The 24832-nt window shown below is 44.4% G+C and overlaps 2 protein-coding genes across 2 annotated transcripts in view; one reads left to right on the top strand and one right to left on the bottom strand.

Moving 5' to 3' along the window:
- The window catches only part of TDRD9 (tudor domain containing 9), a 2107755-nt gene that overhangs the window by 501502 nt on the left and 1581421 nt on the right, over window positions 1–24832 (top strand). Inside the window, exon 6 of the mRNA XM_069207577.1 lies at window positions 11404–11484. Coding sequence (XP_069063678.1) covers window positions 11404–11484 — 81 coding nt within the window. The remainder of the gene's footprint in view (window positions 1–11403; window positions 11485–24832) is intronic.
- RD3L (RD3 like) overlaps window positions 1–24832 on the bottom strand; it is a 661792-nt gene that overhangs the window by 405236 nt on the left and 231724 nt on the right. The window lies entirely within an intron of this gene.

The raw sequence follows: 24832 nt of genomic DNA, 5'->3' as shown, positions 1-24832 counted from the left end.
CACCAGTCCACACCACTGCACTCTGCTGTGCATCACTCAACTTTACACCCCTCTACTACACTGCAACACTGTACACCTCTTTAGTCTAGCCCTCACCAATCTACTCCGCACAACTCCACTCTAAGCCACTCTGCAACACTGCACTCTACACCAGTGCAGTTTACTCCGTAAAACTCATCTATATGCCACTGCTTTCTACGCCAGTCCACTGTACGTCACTCTAATCGACTCTGCAGCACTGTACTCTGTGCTACTGCACTCTACACCACTTTACTCTGCACCATTACACTCTGTGCAACTACACTCTTTCCTGCACCCCTGCATGCCATTTCCCTGTACTCTGAAACAGTCCACTCTACACCACTGCACTCTGTGGCACTCTGCTCCACTGCACTCTACGTCGCTCTACTCTTAACCACTGCACGCTACTCCAGTGCACTCTAATTTTTACCACTGTACTCTACGTCACTGCTCTCTATGCCACTCAGCTCCACTCTACACCACTGCACTCTGAAACCACTCTGCAACATTGCACTCTCCACCATTCAACTCTCCACCACTCTCCACCACTCTGCACCACTTTATTCCACTCCATTCTACTGTACTCCTTTGTACTCCATTCCATGGCACTCTGTGCCACTGCGCACCACTCCAATCCACTCCCCTCTGCTATGCACCACTATAATCTTGCCACTGCATTCTTAGATGCTGCATTCTACACAGCTGAATTCAATGCCACTGCATGCCACTGTACTCTGCAGCACTCTCATTGCACTCTACAAAGTCCTCTGTACTCCATGCCACTCCAGTTTATGCCACTCTACCTGACTCCACATTATGCCACTCCACTCTACAATACTTTTCTCCAATCTTCGCCATTCTACTCTACGACACTCCACACCACTCTATTCTATGCCACTAACTTTTAGCCATACTGAACAGCAGCCACACTGGGGTACAACCCGACTAAAACAGTGCGTGGGTGAGACCTTTTGTCTTTGCCAATAATTGTTTTTCTTTAGCCCTTTTTTTTTTTTTTAGCAGTCTCCATAAATAGCTGGCCTTGGTACAAACCCTAGGCTAACAATGGGTATAAAAGAAATAAGAGAAACGTGTGCGCTTAGACTTAGAAGCAGAAAGTACAATGACTGAGTGCGTGCCAGTGCAGTAATTATTGCAAGTTTTAAAACTTTGCAATTCTTTAAAAAAAAAAAAAAAAAAAAAACTGTAAGCAATGAGTTTTAGCTGACTTCATAATAAAAAATTATTAAAGGAAATAATAGATAAATTGTCTTGTTTGCCTGAAGATGGATTATATTTTTTCCCTCATTGAATTAATTTGTGTTGAGGAAAAAAGTATCGTAATAGTTGCTTTGTACTTGGATCTTCGTGGCAACTGTGGAATATAGGACTTTCGCAGAGAACTAAGATGAGAATGTAGCGTCACCCGTAATGGGCGAAGATCTTGTAGTTTCTCTTTCGCCTTTACCTCCAGGTCTTGATTGGAAGAAACATCATATAAGATGATGCTTCTTTAATCCCACCTCTCCTGGCAACTTGGCATGTTGCTCCTCACTACCTGAAATTTCATTTGCTGCTTTGTTCCCATACCTTTCTTGTTTTCCCCCTCTTCAGTTTCGTCTTTATTTTCATTCCTTGGTATACTCCCTAATGGACCCTATCTTTTAAAATTTTCTATGCTTACTCCAGATCCTGATTTGTTTCCTTGATACGCCTGGAGTTAAAAACTGACAGCATTTAATGAAGTCAGCAAGTTTACTAAAGACTACTACTGACCTGCTTCTACTTCACCCTGTTCTCCTGTCACCCTATTTATATTGTTCTAAACAAGTTTGGTACATCTGTGTTCCTACTTCAGGATCTCATTTTTATTTCCTAATCAAAGACCAGACTCCCTTGCAGCAAACATGCTCACTCAGTCATCAAAGACTTCACACTAGTATACAGAACATATACCTACTTCTTTGCTTTTTTTTTCCCTTGCCCTGTACGTATTTTCTGACCTGTTGTATTGCCTCGATTATGTGCATGTTTCCAGGCACAGGGCTTTGAGGGAGAGCTGGGCCATCTTCTATGACCTGTGCTTTTGTTTCAAGTCTGATTATTTGGCAGACCTGTTTACCTTGTGAATTCAAATGTCATTTCTTATAGGTCATAACCTGGACTGTCACTGGAAGAGGGTTTGGAACCCCTAGACAAGAAAGAGTATCTCCCAGGACGATCCCTCTAAAATGGATCAACTGAGGCACATTGAGAATGATCTGAGGCTTCCTTGGTACTAACCATCATATCAGAAAATCTATCAACAAAGAAGGAATAAATGGGCCAATACCCCCTCACCTTGCCATAGTGCTCCCCGATGAATTCACAGGTGTAGGAATGTGGCCTGGTGTGTTGTGGTTACTTATGGTACTTAAACCTTAGACCCGGTCCACGTAGCCCCTCTTAGTGAAGTGTAGGCAGTGTCTAGAAGCCAGACTCTCTAGAGGTAGCTATGGATTAGCAGCCAAGGCTTATCTAGGAGACATGCAAAGCTCGTGCAATGCCACTGTAGTCACACAGCACTTGCTCACATGAAAGAAAACACTGAGTTGTACAAAACTAAAGAACTTTATTTTTGGAACAAATCACCACGAAATACTAGAAAGGTAACCCACCCTTAGGAGGTAAGTAATATAACTAAATATATACACTAGTAACCAGAAATAGTCATAGAAAATGTTAGAAAACAGTGCAAATAGCAATAACCAATAGTGACCCTAGGGGGAGCACAAACCATATACTAAAAATCTGGAACGCGAATAAGGTACCCCCACCTAGGTAAGTAAAATGTGTAGAGGGTGACCAGGATTGCAGGAGTAAAACACTGGATTTTCCCCAAACCACCCAAAAGGAGGAAAAAAAGAAACAGAAGACACCCAGACAAGGCTGCAAGAAAACCAGAGGTGGATTCCTGAAGAAAGAAGACCTGTGGCGAGAGGGGACTAAGTCCAAGATTCACAGTGGAGTCAAGGAGGAGTAGGAGCTACTACCCACCCAGCTGTGGATGTAGGAGTTGGTCGATGGTACCTAAAGAACAGGTCAGCACTGCAGCCCAGGAGCCTGACCAGAGTTCCGGATGGATTCAGATGAAGACCCACGCTGGAAGGAAGAATGCAGATGGGTGTCTGTGCAGGAATTTTACTAACAAGCCTTGGCAAAGGCCAACTTGTGGTTAGTGAAAGAGGTGCTGCCAGGGACCGGCAACGCCCAAGAGAACTATACCCAGGAGGAGGAGTCACAGGGGACCCTCAGTGTTGCTGAGAGTCCGCAGAGGCAGCATCCACAGGAGTGCCACAGTGACACAGGAGTCGCAGTAGAAGCCCACGCAGCACCACAAAAGAGGATCCCACGCCGCAGGAGAATCACTCGGGAGGCTGTGCTTTGCAGGATGGAGTGCTGGGGGCTAGAACTACACATCACCTGAAGATCCCTTGGAGGAGATGCAAACCAGCCTTGGCAGCTGCAAGAGATGCAGTGCACGGGGGTACTGTCCTGCGTGGGAAGGCAAAGGCTTACCTCCACCAAAGTTGGACAGCTGGCCGAGAGGACTAAGAGGACTACTCCGGATCACCAACCGTGATGCTGGTTCCACGCAGCTCAAGATGAGAGGAGATCCACCACGCAGCCGGGCGTCGCTTGTCGCGTAGGTGCCTGCAGTAGCAGGGGAGTGACTCCTTCACTCCAAGGGAGATTACTACTTCTTGTGAAGGCTGAAGAGTTGCAGTCTATTGAGTATGCACAGCCGGGGAAATGTTGCAAAGCCGGCAGGAGACGTAGAAACAAAGTTGCAGAAGAGATCTTCTTCGTTGTAGCAGCGTTTGTCGGTTTCTGGAGGGTCCAGTCGCGGTTCCACTTGCCAGAAGTCGAAGCAGAGGTTGCAGAGGAGCCCTGCTGGAATGTTGCAAGGTGAATCTAAGGACCCACCCAAGAGAGAGACCCTAAATAGCCCTGAAAGGGGATTGGGCTCTGACCTCACCTGCCTTGCCTGCCCACTCAGATGCTCCCAGAGTTCCCTGCCAACTTTGGCAACAAGATGGCAGAACCCAGGGACCCTCTGGAGGAGGTCTGGACACCACCCCTGGGGCGGTGATGGACCTCCCCTTTCCATTGTCCAGTTTTGCACCAGAGCATGGACTGGGGGTCCCTGAACCGGTGTGGACTGGTTCATGCATGGAGGGCACCAAATATGCCCTTCAATGCAAATCAGTGGCTTGGGGAAGCTACCACTCACAAACCAGTCACACCTATTCCAAAGGGAAATCCTTTGTTCTGCCTCCCTGGGCTTGATCAGATCAAGCAGCAAGAGAGCAGAAACCTGTCTGAGGGGTGGCAGCAGGTGGGCTGCCTGGAAAACCCTGTAAGACTGGTGGTGGCAATGCTGGGGGTCCTTTAAGGAGCCCCCAGAGTGCATGGAATCATACTTCCAATACTTGCAACAGTATTGGGGTATTATTCCAACATGCTTGATACCAATCATGCCCAGCATCAGAGTTACCATTATGTAGCTGGACATAGGCAGTGACCTGTGTCCAGTACACGTGTAAAATGGTGTTCCCGCACTCACAAAGTCCAGGAAAATGGATCTAGTTTGGTTGGGTGGGGGATGCCCTCATATACAGGTACCTTCACCGTGCCCTCTGGGCTGAGAGGGCCTACCATAGGGGTGACTTTAATTGACCTGGTGTAGTGACCTGTAGTGAAAATGGGTGCATGCACCCGTTTCATGCAGGCTGTAATGGCAGGCCTGCAGAACCCTTTGCATGGGCTCCCTGTGGGTGGCAGAATAACTGCTGCAGCCCACAAGGATCCCCTGGAACCCCAATGCCCTGGGTACCTAGGTACCATATACAAGAGACTTACATGGGGGGACCATTATGCCAGTTGTGCAAAGAAAAAGGTACAATTTAGGGGAGAGAGCAAAACTACTGGGGCCCTGGTTAGCAGGAACTCAGTAGACACAGTCAAACATACGGACAACAGGCAGAAAATGTGGGTAACCATGCCAAGGAAGAGGGTACTCTACTACAACAAGCTTCAATCCTTTTGTGCATAATGCAATTGGCTTTATTTGTCTGCAACCCCCAACATGTCTCCTAGACCTAACTGCAATCTTTTTTCCTTTATTTTTGTAACAAGGGGCACAATGTTTTGGACAACTCCCTTGATTATAAATCAGTGGCTGGGTGTACAATTGCAACACTTTCTATTGCTGCGGTTGAAACAATGTTTGACAAGAGACAAACTTCTTAGGTAGTGCATATTGGGTTTTGACCCTGAGGCAAGGGTCGTTAGAGTAAATAGTTAATAAAGTATCACTCATTTATGTCAATTTAAAGTAGAAACTGCTTCGACTGAGATGCTGGCAGCAGCCATTTCATATAGGGGTAGATTACGAACTAAAGAATGCTTTACCCTTGGTGGGAACCACCCTGCGACTTCTGCTTTAATCAACCTCACATTCCAGATCAATGTGTTGACAACATTGTGATAAGAGGTGTGTTGCTCTGCCACCGGAATGCTCAATGTTGAACCTTTGCACACAGCTAATTTCGATTAGAAACCTAAAGAAAGATGACTATAGAGAAAGGGATAAGTTAAATAGGATTTATTTGATGTTGTAAAAAGACTGGACATCATATTGGAAAGTATCTTTGATTATCAGGGTACGGGGCAACTGTGAAGTGATACCATGTGCCTTTTTTTTTTTTTTTTTGCAAGTTTGGATCAAATTAAAACAACATATTTTTCTGAAAGGGTTGCTTAAGGACCAAGGAGTAGCACTATTGTAGACTGCATGCAATTCTAGTTATAGACATTTAAGATATCGGTCAGGGGTGTCTTGGATAGCTACATGATCATCACTTATTTGAATGATCTCCAACTCTTTTAAAAAAAAAAATGTTCTTAAGCAACATGTGAGACTCGGTAGAGAATAACTTTGTTTTCATCCACATATTTTGCATTCCAAGGCAGATAAGCTCATTTCAGGAATCTTCATTAAAGGCCCCAGGATTTGTTTCTTCCACTAAGGTATTGCGCACAGGTAACTGAAAAATTGAAGCTGTATGGTGCCCTTCTTCAATACTGCAAGAAATCAATTTCTTCTGGTGTTCCCCTACTTTTATAGCATGTTAATTTCAATATTTCCAGTGATTGTTTCCCTGATCACGCCGCTGACTAGGAAAGGAGCTCGGGTCCTTTTGGGCACAGAAACAATGAAGCCTTTACAGAATGGAAGGCTTTGGCTAGGTTGTAAAGTCTGCAACATTCAGAAGTATTGAAACTTCTGTTTGTGGAAACCGATGCCTTTGCGTTTGGCACGGGTGCAGTTCTGTCACATCACCTTAGCACTAGTGCTCTGCACCCCCTGACCTACTTTTTTAAACCTCACAGCTGTACAAAAGAATACCATTCGCTACAACAATGAATTACTGGTAATTGCATTACTGTTTGGGTATTGAAGCCATAGTTAAAGGGATTAATTTATTTTTGCCTGGGCTGACCATAATTTGAGACGTGGACACCTCCTTCCCTCTTTATCCCACTGTAACATAACTTGGCGACAAGGCCATTGTCCTGAAAAAGCAGATGCTCTCGTTCTTAAAATTGAAGGAGATGTATTGGTAATAACTGCCTCATACATTGTAGTGAATTCCGTAGTAGGTTTTGGAGAGTTCACAGTTCTCTTTGATCGGTTTTGTCTAGAATAAGAAAATGGGCACGATAGGGTGGTTAGATGAAAAGAGAAATCAGAATTTTGCATGATTTGCTTTTGCCATTTCCCAGGTGTAAAGGTCATGTGATGGAATTGATCTGTCCTTTTATCCTGGTGAGTGAATCCTTAAATCCTGCGTGATAAGTTAGTCACTTAATTTTTTTTTGTCTGTTGCTTCCTTAAAATGGAAGCAGGCCCGGGTAGTCCCACTTTATTTAATTAAATAAGGAAACCCTCTTCTTCTGACCCCTCGGTCTTATGTAATTATCAACTCTTTTTGCTTCCCTTTCTTCTAACAGTCTTGGAAAATGTAGTTAATCACCAGCTGGACATCTGTGCGCGAACAATCAGTTGCTTGAATATGAAATCAGGCTTCCACCTACTCCACAGTAAAGAGAGTGCCATGCTTGCAGCCATTGAACATCGTCAAAATCGTCCACAAGTTCTTGATCAAGGAGTATGAGCTCCCTTTCGCTTTCACCTGAGCTATGATTGTGACACTGTATCATATTTAACTTTGATCATCCAGCAAGTTGATTGTGATATATGTGACGGGGCTTTTGCTTGGTTGGTTTTTATTTTCTTTCAGACTGCTCTTTTGTGATCTATCTTCCTTTCTTCTTTAAACATCTTCCTTGCCTCTCCCAGAGAGTTCGTCACTCAGACTCACTTTAAAATCTTTGTCACAATTCTCACTGCTTTTGTTAAATCATTTTACCTTTTTCTCACAATTTAGCAAAAAAATCCCCTTAATTTCTGAGTTTGTTAGGGACACCTTGACTAATGGTTCTGCTAATTTCAGGCCTGGCGCGTCAGCAGTGACTATATTGATAAAGACAATTGCCCACTAGTTGAACAGCGATGTAACGAGGCGTCCAGTGTCAGCGGAGTACACTCCTTGCAGTCTGTCTTGATGGCCTGCTGAACTCGATCCGCTGTCGTCTCTGGTATCCTTAATCCACAACTTGGGAGTGCAGCTTGAAAATACTCTTTCTCTGTCAAAATACTTAGGTTGCGCCTTAAAACGTGTATTTCCTTCCTATTCACTTGAAAATTGTTGTTCTTGTGGCTTCCACTGAGTCCTTGTTTCTTTCTATGATCAACTACTGTGTTGCTTTATACCTTGGTTTTTCAGCTACTGCACTGACGTCGGATTGCCCAAAATGCTGACGTACAACTACAACCGGGTCTGCCAACATACTCGGCAATAACACATCAGTGAACAAATCAGTTGATTTCCCTACATTCACTACTTGTTGCAAAATGCTCTATCTTTGAGGCTTTGTATGTTTGTTATATGTCCTTCTGTAGCAAAAGCCTTTTTTATTTTCTAGAGCTATGGTGGCAGTGTACCCCCCGTGCAGCAATGTTTATTTCAATCTGTTTAGCATTTCCGGGTTCTGTAAATCTAGGCTTCTCCTTTGCAGTCATTGATGTGAGGTGTGATCACTTAATTTCTCAAGAGCTGCACTTTATTTCCAAACATGTGAAATTCAATACAAATTTAAGATGTAACTTTCCTTTTAGGCATGCAGTGTTAAATTAATGTCTCTCGGTGCAAGGAAACCAGTTGCGAAGTAAGAGTGCCCTACAGTTGGTTTCATTCATGCAACAGATGGACATTACCAAACACTAACGATTGACATAAAGCAATTGAGTCATTAAGGAATAACAAACAGCACATATCAGTGTAACTATGAATTACAAAACTTGATACTAATCAGATTGAGGAATACGAGCATAAACAGGATCACCCACCACAATCCGGCGAAAGCTACAAAAGTTGTATTTGTAAACAATTAAAACCACCGAGCTCAACACACTCCCAAATAACCTCTTCAATGGTCAAATATACCTCTCAAGATTTGAGCACGTGTCAAACCAAAGTTACTTGGGCAAAGTTCATGACCGTCCAAATGATCTCCTTAACCCCTTCGCTGCCAGGCCTTTTCCCCCTCCTGTGCCAAGCCGTTTTTTTTGGCTTTTTGAGGTAGTTCACGCTTAGGCCCTCATAACGTTCTGTACACATAAGCTATCCTCACCAAATTTGAGTCCTTTTTTTTCCCCCCAACATTCTGGGGATTCTAAAGGTACCCAGAGTTTGTGGGTTCCCCTGAAGGAGACCACAAAATTAGCCAAAATACAGCTAAAGTTTGGATTTTTTGGGAAAAAGTTGCTGCAGACGAAAGCATGTGAATTTTTCCCCTGCAAATGGCATCAACAAAGAGTTTGCGGTGCTAAAATCATCATCTTCCCAGCTTTCAGGAACATGGAGACTTGAATCAGAAAATCACATTTTTCAACACAGTTTTGGCATTTTACTGGGATGTACCCCATTTTTACTATTTTTTGTGCTTTCAGCTTCCTTCCAGTTAGTGACAGAAATAGGTGTGAAATCAATGATGGATCCCGGACAGCTAAACATTTTTGAAAAGTAGACAGCATTTTGAATTCAGCAATGGTGTCATTTATGTAGATCCTTCAAGGTTTTCCTACACAAATTCACAGTTGGAATAAAGAAATATTGAAATTGAGTTGAAAAGAACCCCCAGCCTTTCAATCTACATTTTATTCTGTAACTTTTTCCAGCTGTGGCAGATTTTTGAAAGTAAAATACCTTTGTCAGCTGGACCCTTCTAGTTCTGGGATATATAGGGCTTGTAGGTTCATCAAGAACCCAAGGTTACCCAGAGCCAATAAACGAGTTGCACCTTGCAATGGGTTTTCATTGTATACCGGGTATACAGCTATGCATTTGGTAAAATATAAAAAGTGAGAAATAGGTATCAAGGAAACCTATGTATTTCCAAAATGGACACAAGATGAGGAGTTTAAAAGCAGTGGTTTTTTGCACATCTCTGAATTCAGGTGTCTCCATACTACCATGTGAATTACAGGACATTTCTCAAAATGACTTCTTTCTTACACACTGTCTTACATTTGGAAGGCAAAAATGTAAAGAAAGACAATTGGCAATAACACTTGTCCTTTTATTCTGTATTCTCCCAAGTCTTTCGATAAAAATGGTACCTCACTTGTGTGGGTAGACTTAGTTCCTGCGACAGGAAACAACCCAAAATGCAACATGGACACATCACATATTTACATTGAAAACGGACGTGTTTTTTGGAAAGTTCCTAGCTGTGGATTTTGGGCTGTAGCTCAGCCGACACTTAGGGAAACCTAACAAACCTGTAAAAATTTTTTTAAACTAGACACCTATTGGAATCCAGGATGGAGTGTTTGTGGGGCTTTCACCAGCGTCTGTTACTCAGTGCTTTGCAAACCTCAAAATTTGTCTTAACACCTTTTCCTCACATTTTGGTGCTGCAAAGTTCTGCTATCTGAGGGGATCCTCACACTGTCTTCCACCCAGCATTCCCCCAAGTCTCCTGACAAAAATAGCACCTCACTTGTGTGGGTAGACCTAGTGGTTGCGACAGGAAACATCCCAAAACTCAACATGGACACTTCACATTTTCCCAGTGAAAACAGACGTGTTTCTTTCAAAGTGCCTAGCTGTGGATTTTGGCCTCTAGCTCAGCCGGCACCTATGGAAACCTACCAAACCTATACATTTTAACCAACTATACACCTAGAGGAATCCAGGATGCGGGTGACTTGTGGGGCAAACTTCAAAATGTGGCTGAAAAAACACTTTTACCTCATATTTCGGTGCTGCAAAGTTCTGGAATCTGAGGGGGTAGACACAAACATCCTTCCACCCAGCATCTCTCCTCCCCTCCCCCCCCCTCCAGATAAGAATGGTACCTCACTTGTGTGGGTAGGCATAGTGCCCGTGACAGGAAATGCTCCAAAATGGAACGTGGACGCATCAAAATTAACTATTACAAAACTAACTGTTTTTGCAAGGTAGGGCATCTGTGTTTTTGGTCCCGGGCGCGGTAGTCATTTAGGGAAACCTACTAAACCCAGATTTTTTTTTGAAAACTAGACACCTGGTAGATTCCATGGAAGTGAGGTGTGCGCGGAGGTGTGGTTTGCGTTGATACCCCAACGTTTGCTCACCCAGAATCCCCTGCAAACCTAATTTAGGTTAAAAAAAAAAAAAAAAAAAACACACATTTTCCTCACATTTCTATGTTGGATCAACAGCTGGCACACATTTCTTACCACACTGTCTGGCAGACAATTTTCATATGCTCTAATGCTGAGTAAGTTACAAAGTCCAACCTAAAAATGAGTTTAAATAAAGGAGCATGCATGTGCAGAAATTGTACACGAATACGTAAGTGATGCAACATTTCTTTACATCTCGCAAAGAGGAAGGATGACATTTTTTTTAATAAACCACTGTACACCTGTGATTACACATTGGAGGAAAAAACTGTAATAGGGCGATTCTTCACTGCCGCGTGCAGATAAGTACGTAACAGCAATGGGGAGTGAGTTGTGTGCTTCATTTCTTGCTACTTAGATAAAACTAAAGAATTGCCAGTTAGGCTTCTAGGTTTTTTGGATTATAAACAATAATTAGTTTTCCAGTTTCTTAGGTCCTTACTGAAATCAGTAATATTAAAAATTAGACCTCTGATGCTAGGAAAACAAATGCACGTTTCATTTTATGGCCGCTTGGTAATTTGATTTCTTACCACATTTCACAGGTGCACGAGCGTACTGAGGAAATGGACTTCTTGTTGTTGGTCATACGTAAACTTCTACGAAAAAATTCTCGATCGGTGAAAGTAAGTTCCCCATATCATTTCATTTGTAAATAAGTTGTCAAAATCAATCAAGTTTATTTAGAAATGTGAAGAGCTATATTTTGTTAATCTTCTCTTGGGATTTTAAGGCGATGACCTAAGTGATTTGCATTATAGTAAGTTAATATTTTGAACAGCGTTCTTCACTTTACCTGTCCATAATTTTTCCCTTGTGACTTTGAGAACTGTGCAGTTGTTCGAGTCCAGCGCAGAGGTTTTTAAACTTGGATCTTTACAGCCATGATTATAAGGATGCATCCGAACTGACAGTTAGCAGTGCCTCCTCTGCTTCCCACAAAAGTATTCCAAGTTTTTGCCTTGAGTGACTCCCTTGAGATAGTGCAAAATTTACCATTTTTTTTAACCAATTCTTGAAATACTCGGGAATTTTTTCACTTTAATCAAATGTTTTAGGATTAAACGTAACACAAACATGTCCCATAGAGCCGGTGGGGGAAATGTCTTGTTAGCAAACCCCACCCAACCAGATCCTCTCTCCTGAAACTTATTTCCCCCACCCTGCCCCACTCTAGTGACCAGACATGGGTTATCTGATGTAGGGTAGCTCTCCACCTAAAAGGTATAGAGGTAATTAACAGAAGTGCTTGGTCCACTAATGAAAGGGCACAAATAGTTTAAGGATTACCTATAGACAGTCGCCTTGCTTTTCCATGCATCACAGGTCATGATACCCAAAATTTGGCAGACCACTTTATCTCCCATGTTTAGTTCCACAAGTGTGTTTTTTTCTAGATTGTCTGTTAAGATTTGCATATAAATGAACCTGATAAGATAGTGAAGTTTAAATAAGCAGCTGCCTGAAAGCACGTCAGTTTGGAAATGTGACAGGAATTTCACAGGGGGTAAAAGGGCCAGTGTTTCTGGCATAGGCTGTTACAGTAGGGCATGCAACTATTGTAAAATAGTTAGATACAGGCTTTCTAAATGGATGTATTGGGATTGTTGTCAACATTTTAATACAGCAGGATTAAGCTTTAAAACGTTGGTGGATTTCAGTAAAACAGCCCTACATTGTGTAGTTCGGTTTCGGTTTCATTCGCCATTGAAAGATAACATTTTTCCACCTATAACTTTGGAACTGTTTAGTGAATCTGCATGAAATGCTGTAATTAACAGCTACATTTTGGTATGCCAGGTTCCAAGCAGACCTGTCCAGACAATTGAAGACGGGTGGTTGAAAGAATGTAATTTTCATTGTAACCGCCGTTGGAATGTTTACTCTGCTACAGTAAGAACCGTTGAACTGAATTACTCCCCCCTATGCATGAAGACGGCAGCTTTTCTCGGGAGATTGCCTTCTCCTGATTTGCTGTTGAGTTGCAGATGAGTATGAAGAGCAACTTGGACAATGCTATTGTTTTCTGATGGATACTTCTCCCCCCAAGATTTCACACCTTATGGATCTAGATACTTATTCCCTCAAGATTTCACACTTTATGGATATCTCCACATGATAGACTAATTACAGAAGCTTTTTACCCATTCATATACAAAATCTATAACAGTGCCAATGTCAACAGGAAAAGGCAAATTGAAATCACTGTTATCATGCCCAAATTGCTTACAGTTTCAAAGGTTAACAACAAATGCCGACCACTGCAGCTTATATCGGTGGCAGCAAGAAAATAATTGAATCTTAAACACTTGAGGCTCCTCCCCCGACCACAACTAACCCTACAACCGAAGTACGAAGACGGACACCATGGACATTTCACTGGGCCATCTCCCTCTTAACCATTTTGAGAAGATAGGTGTCTTTATTCATACACAGTCAGTTTCGAGTCATCCAGAGCTCTCAATTTAGGTGTGTTGTCCCTCACCAATGGCAGTGAGGTTAAGTAACGGATCTCATTTTTTCACAAACTTTTTATAGGTCTTTTGCCCATCATTTATGAGTTTTTCTAGGGCTATGGTTCCCACATTTCTGCTATTCATAGAGGAGAGGTGGGTGGGTGGATCCACTTTATACAGAGAAGCTTGCGGTCAATTGCTTGCCTGCTGCTAGTATGTGAGTTAATAGAACCTTCTTAATTGTATATCTATGCGATGCGGGCCCATTGTGTCAACTCACAACATCACATTCTCTCCTGCCCCACTATTTCATCTCATGTGATTCAGCACTTTTGTCCAGGACAGCTGGATTTTAGTGCAATCCCTTCATATCCGTAAGAGCATTCCTAACCCAGTTCTACACCTCCTACCTTTCTAACATATGTGGGCATATGACATGCAGTCTGTGGCATAAGGTCCCACCCAATCCTGAGTTTATATTCTGTCTCCCTTTGTGAAGTACTACAAAGCTGTTTCGGTATTCCCTGACAAACACCCCCACCCTGATTGAACTTCAGTGAGCTCCCTCCTGAATTCTAGCTGTCATTTTTATGGGTAGTTCCAATTTGTAAAGCTTCCCCCCAAAGTTTAGAATGGAGGACATGTTGGAGATCAGATCTATAGTGGATTGAAGTTTAGATAATGAAATGCTTTAGAAACATTTAATTGTTTGGGGCTGTCATTTTGCTACATAATTGGAGTACCCTGTGACCTATTTGGCCATATTGGAGTCTCTCCTGCTCAGTTACCCCTTAAGCTTGTTTGAATTCCATCGGTCTCTTAGCATAAGGTAGTCACCTGACTGACATCTTTCAAACCTTTTCTGTTTCAAGGCTAAAGTGAAGGTAGAATTCTGATACCGGTAGACGCTGACGGATATGTGATATAACCTCCCAGAACTTACACTCTATCCCATATCTTCAGGGCTACTTTTTCTTATTTACAATATTTAGAGGGACAGGGAGATTAATGGTCCAGTGTACAGCCTCCCAAATAATGATACTGACACACAAGAATACACTGTTACTCAGGGTAGGTCTCTGAGCGGGGGATTGGGTGCATCCAAATATTACGCCAGTCCTATGGGCACGCTTGTTCCTATGGAGCCTAGTCCTTAATTTGGGATGGTCTCCCTCTACATATGACTATTTAACGTGTAGATTTTTTTGAGTAAGTGACTTGAGGTTCTGTGCTTATATTCCTAGACACACTGTGTCTTCTTGTGTAGTTGAGGAGAAGACTTTTTTGTTGTTTGGTCCTGATGAAGCGCCACCGGATCCGTATGGACTCTTCAGGCGCAAAACATGTTGACCTACTGTAGTGGTTGAAGGTAATTCCTTCACCCTTGTTTAGGTGTTGCTTGTAGAGTGGCTGAGCATTACCTCTTTTTCACTCCGAAGTATTCTTTTAACTTTGACCAAGACCCTTCTTTGATCAATAAATTGTAGGTTCTTTGGAGTGAAGGGTTTTGAGCCAATTTTATCTTCCTTTTTTTTTTTGTTGCTCTCCTGTTCTTTGCTTGCCTGTAGGTTGGAATTCTTTCCTTCATCTCACACCATGGCACAGAGTATCAGTAAAAGATCTCCGGCAAATAGCCCCCTTTATGGGGTGCCGGTCAGATATTGCAGTACCAGTCTGACGAGGAGCAAGCCCTATGATGAAGCATGACATCCAATAGGATGTGTGAGGGCTATTGCTTCTAGATAGCGAAGTGCCTGGTGGATTTTCTTTCCTTTCCGGAACAGTGTATTCTTGTGTGTCAGTATTTTCTTTTTATAGCCGTGCCATATCCCATTAGGGTCTCCTTACAGCGCTTGTTCAATATGTGTCCAGTGTTATTCTGTCTCTCGTTGGGACCACTGAATGACCTCCAAGTGTGCTGCGTAGTAGTACTTTAATATATCTGGGCACGCCAATCCGCCCTTTTCACATGCCACCATCAACACTTTTTTGGGCCCACCCTTTGGCTCAAACAAGTGATAGCAGCGTCTTTTGCAGATACTGGATTTCTAGTATTAGTATGGCAGTGGACAATGCCTGAAATAGAAACTCAAGACTGGGCAGTACGTTCATTGTAATAATATTGATCATGATGTTTCCAAGCAAAGAAATGTAGAGGTGTGCTGTCTAGCGAGGTCCAATGCATTTTGTGCTTTCAAGGAGGGACAGTTGAAGCTAGCCCAATTCTTAAATGTTCTTGAGATAAAGCAGAAGTACATAAAAGTGGATGTATTACTTATTTGTCCAGATGGGAGGTTAATGTTGAGAATATCTGATTTAAATTATATTTATTGATCTTGAACTCTGATACCTGCTCACATACTTATAGGGTTTTTGTGACCTCTGGAAGGGTCGCTTCAGGCACTGTGCTAGTATGAAGCACATTGTCTACAAATAGAGTTAACTGATGGTAAGTACTCAGTTTACTTTTCTATCTGTAGCTATTTTGGTATGTGTGATTCCCGTGGCTCAGTGGTAAGCGAGAACTACAAGGGCAATAGGGAGCAGTCCTGCCTGGTCTCTCTTCACAGTTGAACGTCTTTTCTTGAGTGCATATGCCGTTAACTCATACTTTGCCTCTCATGCAATAGTAAATAACCAAGATCCATTTCCTATTCTACTTACCCTTTCCACGAATTCCCAGCTCACCCTGTCAAACACTTTCCCTGCACATAGTTTGAGCTGGACGGCAGGTATACCGCTTGAGTTTAGCTTTTTTTATCAAGTGTGCAGCTCACTTAACATGATCTGAACCCTTCCGCCCCTGCACAAATTCCATTTGGTCCATGTGATGGTAGAATTTTATCTAGCTTACTGGTTAACTCTTTAGTAGTAAAAAGTCCACATTTAAAAGGGCTATTGTGCGTAAGGGCCTACAGTCTACAGGGACTAGCCCTCTTTTGGAGTTTAGTACTGTCTCCATTTCCCCCATCAAGGGCGTAACCCCAAAGGTAGCAGTAAATAAATTAAATAACATTGTCAGTGGACCATGCGGTATAGCTGCCTTTATCCCTATAAAAGGCAATCGGGATACCATCAGGTTCCAGTGCCTTATTTGGTTTCATGGCCTTCGTGGAAGTGAGCATCTCCTATACATCTGTTGATTTATCATATTCCATTCTGCTATGCATTGCCGGGTGTTTTTTGCACCCAGTGCCTGATCTAGGAATGCAGATGTTTCACATTTGTCAGTCTGGTCACCTGTGCATAAACATTGATAGAAAGCAACAAATAATGTTTTCCTTTCAGGATGTGTAATGTTCTAATCGCTGCTTGGTAGGATCTCACCCTTTTGCACTCAGATTTTCATGGCAAAGAGATGGTTCGACGTATTACCCTTTTCATAGGATTATTTTATTCTAAGGATGTCTAGCTCTGCTTTTTGAATTTGTAGCATTTGCAGTTGTACTTTGTGTAGTAATGTCTCTGGTCAATTTAAGTGTGGGGGAGTTTTTTTTTTTTTCTAGGTTAGAAAGTTAGCTGAACAATGTTTTTTTTGGTCAGGATGTCAGATTATTTTTCCCCTTGAATGATTGCCCTTGCCACACCTCTAGTAGTTGCCTTGACTGTACCCCTGTGTGTGTGCATGTTTGTGCCTTTTGAAATATTTTCTGCCATATAGCTAAGAATGCCATTTTTAACATCCTCCCTGTGGGCGAGGCCTCTAAAGCAGTGGTTCCCAACCTTTTGCCATCTGTGGACCCCCTCTTTATCATTACTGGAACCCAGGGACCCCCACTGAATCATTATTGGAATCCGGGGACCCCCCCACTTACTGATTACTGAAAGCTGGGGACCTAATCTGTTAATAATATTTAATTTTCTAAGCAGTCGCGGACCCCCTGAAGAGGCTTCGCGGACCCCCAGGGGTCCCCGGACCACAGGTTGGGAACCACTGCTCTAAAGTACTGCATCTGAATTCTCCAGTGCCCTTGCCAGTACTTGGTCTGTCCCCTTCCCAGTCAATCTCCAGCTTGGCATGGTCTGAAAGAGTGCCTCTACCAGCTACACACTGAGCAGTCTGTCAGAAAGATTCCTAGAAAGGAATAGGTAGTGAGTGTGAGTATAGATTCTATGACAAGGTGAGTAGAAGGAGTAGTCCCTCTCTCCCGGGCATGTATATATCAAAGCGCAAGTCAGGCCCTGATTGTTGAAATCTCCTCTTAATTTCTAAGGGATATTCTTCGTATTTATTGAAGCTTGAGCTCTCGTATTCACCACTGCATCCAAGATCAAGTTAGGCTCATCTCCCATAAGTAACATAAAAGCCCTCTGCCTGATATGATCTCTAAAAACCGACCACAGATGCGTTCACTTCACCTTCAGAAAACCCACCGCACCCAACAGCTACCACGCCGCTGCTGGGGCAAGGTCACCGAGGACCAACTGACTACCGCCCTCGCCCTGAGACCACCCACCGACCCAGACACCGCCGCGACCAACCTCACACAGTGGATCAATGACTGCGCCAACACCCTCGCCCCTCTCAAGACCTTTACAACCAACCACACCAACAAGAAAGCCGCCTGGTTCACCGAGGACCTCCGGATCTCCAAGCACACCTTTTCGGAAGCTGGAGAAGAAATGGCTCCACGACTGAACACCAGACAACCACACAGCCCTCAAGAGCGCCACCCGCAGACATCACCAACTCATCAGGACCACCAAGAAGACCGCCTTCAAGGACCGCCTAGACAACAACGCACACAACACCAAAGAGCTCTTTAGCATCGTGAAAGAACTCTCCACCCCCAGCTCCATCACCAACGACATCCCGCCATCTCAAGACCTGTGCGACTCCCTGGCCACCTTCTTCCACCGCAAGATCACCGACATCCACGACAGCTTCAACCCCGACCCCCCCGCACCCACCACCGAGTCCACCACCCCTGCGACTACCACTGGCACCAGTCGCCTGACCGTCTGGTCCAGCGTCAGAGACGACGACACCATCAAAACCATGAACTCCATCCACTCCGGATCCCCATCGGACCCCTGCCCTCACCACGTCTTCAACAAAGCCAGCGCAGCCATCGCGCCCCACCTCCGGAAAACAATCAACTGTTCCTTCGAGACCGCAACCTTCCCAGAAAGCTGGAAGCACGCCGAGATCAACACCCTTCTGAAGAAGCCCAAGGCGGACCTCAAGAACTTCCGGCCCATCTCCCTGCTCCCTTTCCCGGCAAAAGTGACCGAGAAGATTGTCAACAAACAGCTGACCCGCTACCTCGAAGTCAACAACATCCTAGACCCTTCCCAATCCGGTTTTCGCAGCAACCACAGCACCGAGACCGCCCTCATCGCCGCCACTGACGACATCCGGACCCTGATGGACAAAGGAGGAACAGCCGCCATCATCCTCCTGGACCTATCAGCCACCTTTGACACGGTCTGCCACCGCACCCTATCAGCACGCCTCCATGACGCCGGTATCCAATAGAAGGCCCTGGCCTGGACCACATCCTTCCTCTCCAGCAGAACCCAGAGCGTCCTCCTCCCACCCTTCCGCTTCAAAACCACCGAGATCATCTGCGGCGTCCCACAGGGATCCTCCCTCAGCCCGACACTGTTCAATATCTACATGGCCCCCCTCGCCCACGTCGCACGACAACACAACCTCAACATCATCTCCTACGCCGACGACACCCAGCTGATCATATCCCTCACCGAAGATCCCCACACCACCAAAGCTAACCTTCACCGAGGAATGAAGGCCGTAGCCGACTGGATGAAGGACACCAGACTGAAGCTGAACTCAGACAAGACGGAGGTCCTCATTCTCGGACCCACCCCATCAGCCTGGGACGACTCTTGGTGGCCCACGTCACTAGGCACAGCCCCGGAACCCACGGACCACGCACGCAACCTGGGGGTCATCCTCGACTCCACTCTCTCCATGACCAGGCAAGTCAACGCCGTCTCTGCGTCCTGCTTCAACACCCTCCGTATGCTCCGCAGGATCTTCAAATGGATCCCCCTCGACACGAGAAAAAACGTTACCCAGGCCCTCATCAACAAAAGACTCGACTACGGGAACACCCTCTACTCAGGAATTACAAACAAGCTCCTGAGACGACTCCAACGCATCCACAACGCCTCGGCCCGACTCATCCTCAATGTCCCCCGCCGCAGCCACATCACACTCCACCCGAGAGGCCTGCACTGGCTCCCCGTCAACAAAAGGATCACCTTCAAGCTCCTGATCCACGCACACAAAGCACTGCACAACACCGGACCCACCTACCTCAACAACAGACTCAGCTTCCACACCCCCACCCGAAGCCTCCGCTCAGCCAACCTCGCCCTCGCCACAGTCCCCCGCATCCGAAAAACCACAGCCGGCGGCAGATCCTTCTCCTACCTCGCCGCCAAGACCTGGAACACTCTCCCCACCATCCTACGACAGACCCAGGACCTGCTGGCCTTCAGAAGACTCCTCAAGACCTGGCTCTTCGACCAGTAGCACCCCCCCTCCCCAGCGCCTTGAGACCCTCGCGGGTATGTAGCGCGCTTTACAAATGCAGTGATTGAAAAATGAGGCTGAGTTAATAGTCCTGATGTGTGTTAGCCACAAATATTCAGAAACCTATTCAACTCCCCTTGTAGTTTAACAGTAAGGATGAAAGAGCGACCCCCTGGGTCCCTAATAAGCATGGGCCTTTACTCCCCTTAAATAAGATCACCACCCCTGCTGACGTTGAATTTGCTGACATCCAGAATTGCTGTGGGTAGGTCCTGTGTCTCATACTGTTTGTGTCTGTCCTAAGAAGGAGGGTCTCTTAGAGGAAGATTATATTGGGCCTGATTGCCTGAGATGCCTCCAGTCCTTGTTCCTGTTATTAGGGAAGTCCTGAGCTTCATGGCATGTCTGCTGTGCTTCAGTGTACTTCTCGCTTTCCTAATTTTCCAGCTCTCATTCTATGATTCTTCCCCTCTCCTCAGCATTATTTGGCCGTCTTTGCTGTTGAAGTCATCAGTGCTCCCTCACAGACCAGCAGTGCACCATCCAGCACGTTAGCCTCTGCTGCAGTCTTACAGATCCATTGATGTCTGTTGTAGGCACTACATGTTGCCTTGTATCTGGGTCATTCTGCAGTCATCATTTGTGTGCCTCTTTTGAGGGTTATATGCCTTTTTGATTGCAGGTTCAGTGTTCGTCATTCTCTCGCTTGGGGATCCTCTTGGGATGATTCTGATTCCTTTGTATCCAAGTACACTAGACTGTGCTCAACGGGACCTACCTGTCCCATAATTCTTTGCGCCAGGAGGTGCTTGCCTGTAATCAACGTCACTTGAGAGGGGGAGGAGAGTAACCCCCAAGTGCTTGTCACGTGGCTTCTTAACCCGCTGCACGGTAATCATGTGGGCTGCACCAGGGCAAAGCTGAGGCCAAGGGTGGGCCCTTTTGTGTCCAGATGAGGCTGGGCCACCTCCCTTGGGCCTGAAGCCTTGATGTGAGCTGTCTTCTCAGGATTTGCCTGTTACCATCCATCAGAGTGTTTGGAACCCATTGCGCCTCAAGTATTGTGAGTACAAGACTGCATAAGTGTCCGTGGGGTGCATACGTAATTAAGGAAGCACTGACTGTGATTTGTGGCAAAGCCATTTCTAGCAAAGGCTGAATTAAGATTTTCTGGTGATCATGGGTAAAAGAAAGCATGCTACAAAGGTCACTGGCAGAGCTGGCCCTCTGAAAAGACTTTCTTGTGTGGTGCTATGAGAGCTTTAAACCAGGACATTAGTAGCACAGAGGCTAAACTTGAGGCAGCTTTTAAATCTCTCTCAACATTGGTTTTATTGCCAATCTGGATCCCTGGTTCCCCCTTCCAGTGGGGCAGCTTTGGAGGAACTACTGAACGACGTTGAGGTCACTGGGGGTCTGGCAACAAGTAGTTGTATTTATGCACTTAGTGACGACCAAATTATCTAGATCTCCCCTACACAGGCTCGGAGTCCAGTCTAAGAAGAACCTTAAACCAACAGCAGTACACGCTTATTCGACCAGAGAGCTGATAATGATGGGCATACGCCACTGCTTGTGCACAGCCGCCAGATAATTGAGTCTTGCTGCCAAGGATACAGCCCTGAATCCGTGCAAGGCACTCCTCTCTGCAGTGGAACAACATATGGTTACTCTTTTGACTGCCATTATGATGAGACTTACCACAGTTGAGACACTGGTAGAGTCATGTAATGGGACTCTGGATCAGTTAGCTAATGTGGTGACATGCACAAATAACAATGGCTTAGTCTCAAACATGATGTAAACTGATGATTTGGTCAGTGGAGAGGAGGGTATTGCAGTTTCTCATAAGGTTTCATCTTCAGAGGGCTTGGTGCCCCCGCAGCAGGGAGAGGAACTGATGTTCTGCCCCCCTACAACCAAGAAGACGTTTTTAATAACTCGTCCTAGACCAACTTGGATTTCCCACCTGAGTCAGCCCGATATATTGCACTAATGTTAGGGGTTCCCGCTCTCCCAGGTAAAACCCGAATCGTGGGGAGTTTAAAGAACAAACATGTACAGTGGTTGGGCTTTAGGGTGGGCAAGACTAATACTCTGTTTCAAAACATGATAATGATAAGGAGAGAGAGGTAAGTGGGTTGGTAAAGGAGAGAAGTCCATTGCTGGGGATTGCACTGTGAAACTTTGATAGCCAGCAATGGTCGAAAGGTTCTTTTATAGCTGCTTGTTTAATCAGTTTCCACCCAAATCCATTAAGCTTGTACCTCTAGAGTTCATTTACAGACTGCAGAGGAAGGTTTCCCCAACAGAGAAGCAACAGTTACCCCAGAGTAAAGTGGACACTCTGGCTTTAGTTTTCAGAATCCCACTTTCTGGTCTATCCCTGAAAATATCGTCCTGCCACCTGATTATGATTGGAGGAGGGGCAATTGCTTTGGGTGCTTGACTGATTTGACTGAGCAGGATTGACTCCCTGTAAACAGCATGGAGTTACAATTCACCTCTCTGCAGACAGCACCACTAGAGACAGCTGTTTAGCCCCTGAGACTACCCCTAGCAAGACTAGAGATTCCACTCCTGAGGACCCCAAATCAGACTAATATTAGTGGTAACATCAGCAATTTTGATAAAGTTGGGATTCTTTCCTGAGATATTGCAGGGCCAAGGAAAAAGTTGGCCCTAGACGAATGGAGGGAATTTTTTGCAAGATGTTATATGCGTTCATGAAACATGGGAGGCCCAAGAAAACTGTATTGATGGGTGTATATGGCATACTGTACCCCGCAATGCCATCATGTGCTTGAGGGCAAAGGGAGGACTAGCCACCTACATCAATAACACTTCCTCTGGAAAGGTGGTTAGGTTATATAATGACCTTTTTTCATTTACTGGTGCTTGATCTATGGGAAGATTAGGATTTGGTTCTAATCAATTTTAGCAGTAACAGCTTTTATGCAAAAAGATCCCAGGTGTTGGGGGGCTTTGGATATGGTTCTCCAGAGTATACTTAACGAACACCTTAAACCCCTGCGTGTGATGTGTGAGTGATTTTAATGCCTACCACTATACTTCACACGCCAAACTAGTCTGTGGGATCATGGACATCAATGAGGAGCCTCTAGTCCATTTTAGACTCGAGGAATATGGGAATGCATTAAATAATATTTTGGTTAAATTAAATCTATTGCTGTTAATGATTGGGGAGATTAAGGGATTTTAGCCCCTACATTTTTGAGCAATGTTTGTAAGTCAGTTATTGACTATATTTGAATCTCAGGAAATCTCTGTAATAGTATTTGAGACCAGTTTTACTGAGCATTGTGCCCATGTGGCCCTTACAGTGAAGGTGAGGTAAAAGGGTTTGTTTAAACCCTTGACTAAAGTAGGATTTAACCCAATATTAGCACGAAAAATGGCTTTTCCATCAAGTGGGGAAAAAGTGGATCATATTAATTTCCTTTCCTCTATCATTCAACATAAGCATGCAGAGGTAGCAGAATGTATGGATATCCAAGCAGAGGCACCAGGGATTAAATCAGTCTTCTCTGAAATTATGACTATAATCAGGCAATCACTAACTTGTGAAAGAAACACAAAAACAGATAAAGTGTGGTTGGTTCTATAATCCTTGTATTAAAGCCCTCAAGGCCTACGTAGGGCCCTGCATGTTAAGCAAAGAGTGTTGGCATCAATAAGGGAGGCATGTGCACACTGCAAGGCAGCCTTGCCTGCCAAGAGGAAAACAGTTAGAGGAGGCTTGTCAAGTGCTTCAGACGGCTAGCCTTCAAAAAGATCCTCCTTGAAATTGATAAATGCCCCATACTTTAGGGATTCTTCTGACCCCACAACTGGAATCTATATTCAGGAATCTAAATGGATAGAATACTTTTCAACATATATTCAAATCAGTCTGGCCCAGTTGAAGAAGTTGAAAGAAAGTCTGTAATGGTGACTAACCCTCTGCTGCTCGACCTAGCAGGGGTTCCAAGGTGCTTGAAGAGAAAGCAGTAGGGGTAAGGCCCCAGGGCTTAATGGGGTTCCTCTAGTTGTGTTTCTATATTGTCACGCCCTTTGGGCCCCCTTGCTTGCCAATCTTTTTAATGCTGTTGCTAGGGGTGGCCTACTTCAAGCATGGAATTCCTCTGTTCTTGTACCGATCTATAAAAAGGGAGGTAAATCCTAGCCTAAGAACTATAAGCCTTTCTCTCTGCTAGATTCCACAGTTACGGTCCTGGGCCAAATCCTGCTGCACAGACTAGAGGATTGGACAGCTGCAAACAATACTTTAACAGATAACCAGTATGGTTTTAAAAAAGGTCCGGCCATGTTGGATCAAGGCCTCAATATGAGCCGCCTAATAGATAAATACTTGTCCTCTAAGAAGGCCACTATTTTTCTTGCTTTTATGGACCTTACAGCAGCATGTTGCTGTATCCCACCCCAAGCTGTGGTCCAGTAGGAATGATTTAGTGGTGTATTACCACCTTTATTAGGTAACTTAATGATGATGCCACTGCATCTATTAGCTTTGGCAGGGAGGGTAAATGTACTGATTAGTTTAAGATAAGAAGGGGCATAAGGCAGGCTTGTGTTTTTGCCCATTTTTTGTTTTCCCTGTAAACTAACAGTGGAAAACGTTTTAAGTTTAAGGACTGGAGCAAAGAAAATACCGTTTTTAGGAGCTCATCTTCTCCCCGTTCTTTAATATGCTGATGATGAAGTCCTAGTGGCTAGAACAGGGAGATGACTTAAGAGTTCAATTGATTAGATTGCTTTTATGTGTGACTTGGATTTAAGGGTGAATGAGAGCAAAACCTTTACCATGATATGTGGGCCAGATTGGTGAAAAGACTCTTCCACTTTATCAACAATGTTACGGTTACGGATGTGGTTTCTTTCACCTATTTAGGTATCCTGTTTGACAGCTGACACATTTGGAAACCTATTCTGTTAAATAGGATAGCGGCTTTTGAGAAATCAATCTTTGGTCTGCATGGATTCTGCAAAAAAATA

The sequence above is a fragment of the Pleurodeles waltl genome, chromosome 9, assembly GCF_031143425.1.
Source record: "Pleurodeles waltl isolate 20211129_DDA chromosome 9, aPleWal1.hap1.20221129, whole genome shotgun sequence".
NCBI classification, from domain to species: Eukaryota; Metazoa; Chordata; class Amphibia; order Caudata; family Salamandridae; genus Pleurodeles; species Pleurodeles waltl.
Note: the sequence above shows the minus strand (reverse complement) of the source record. Positions and strands in the feature narration are given on the sequence as shown.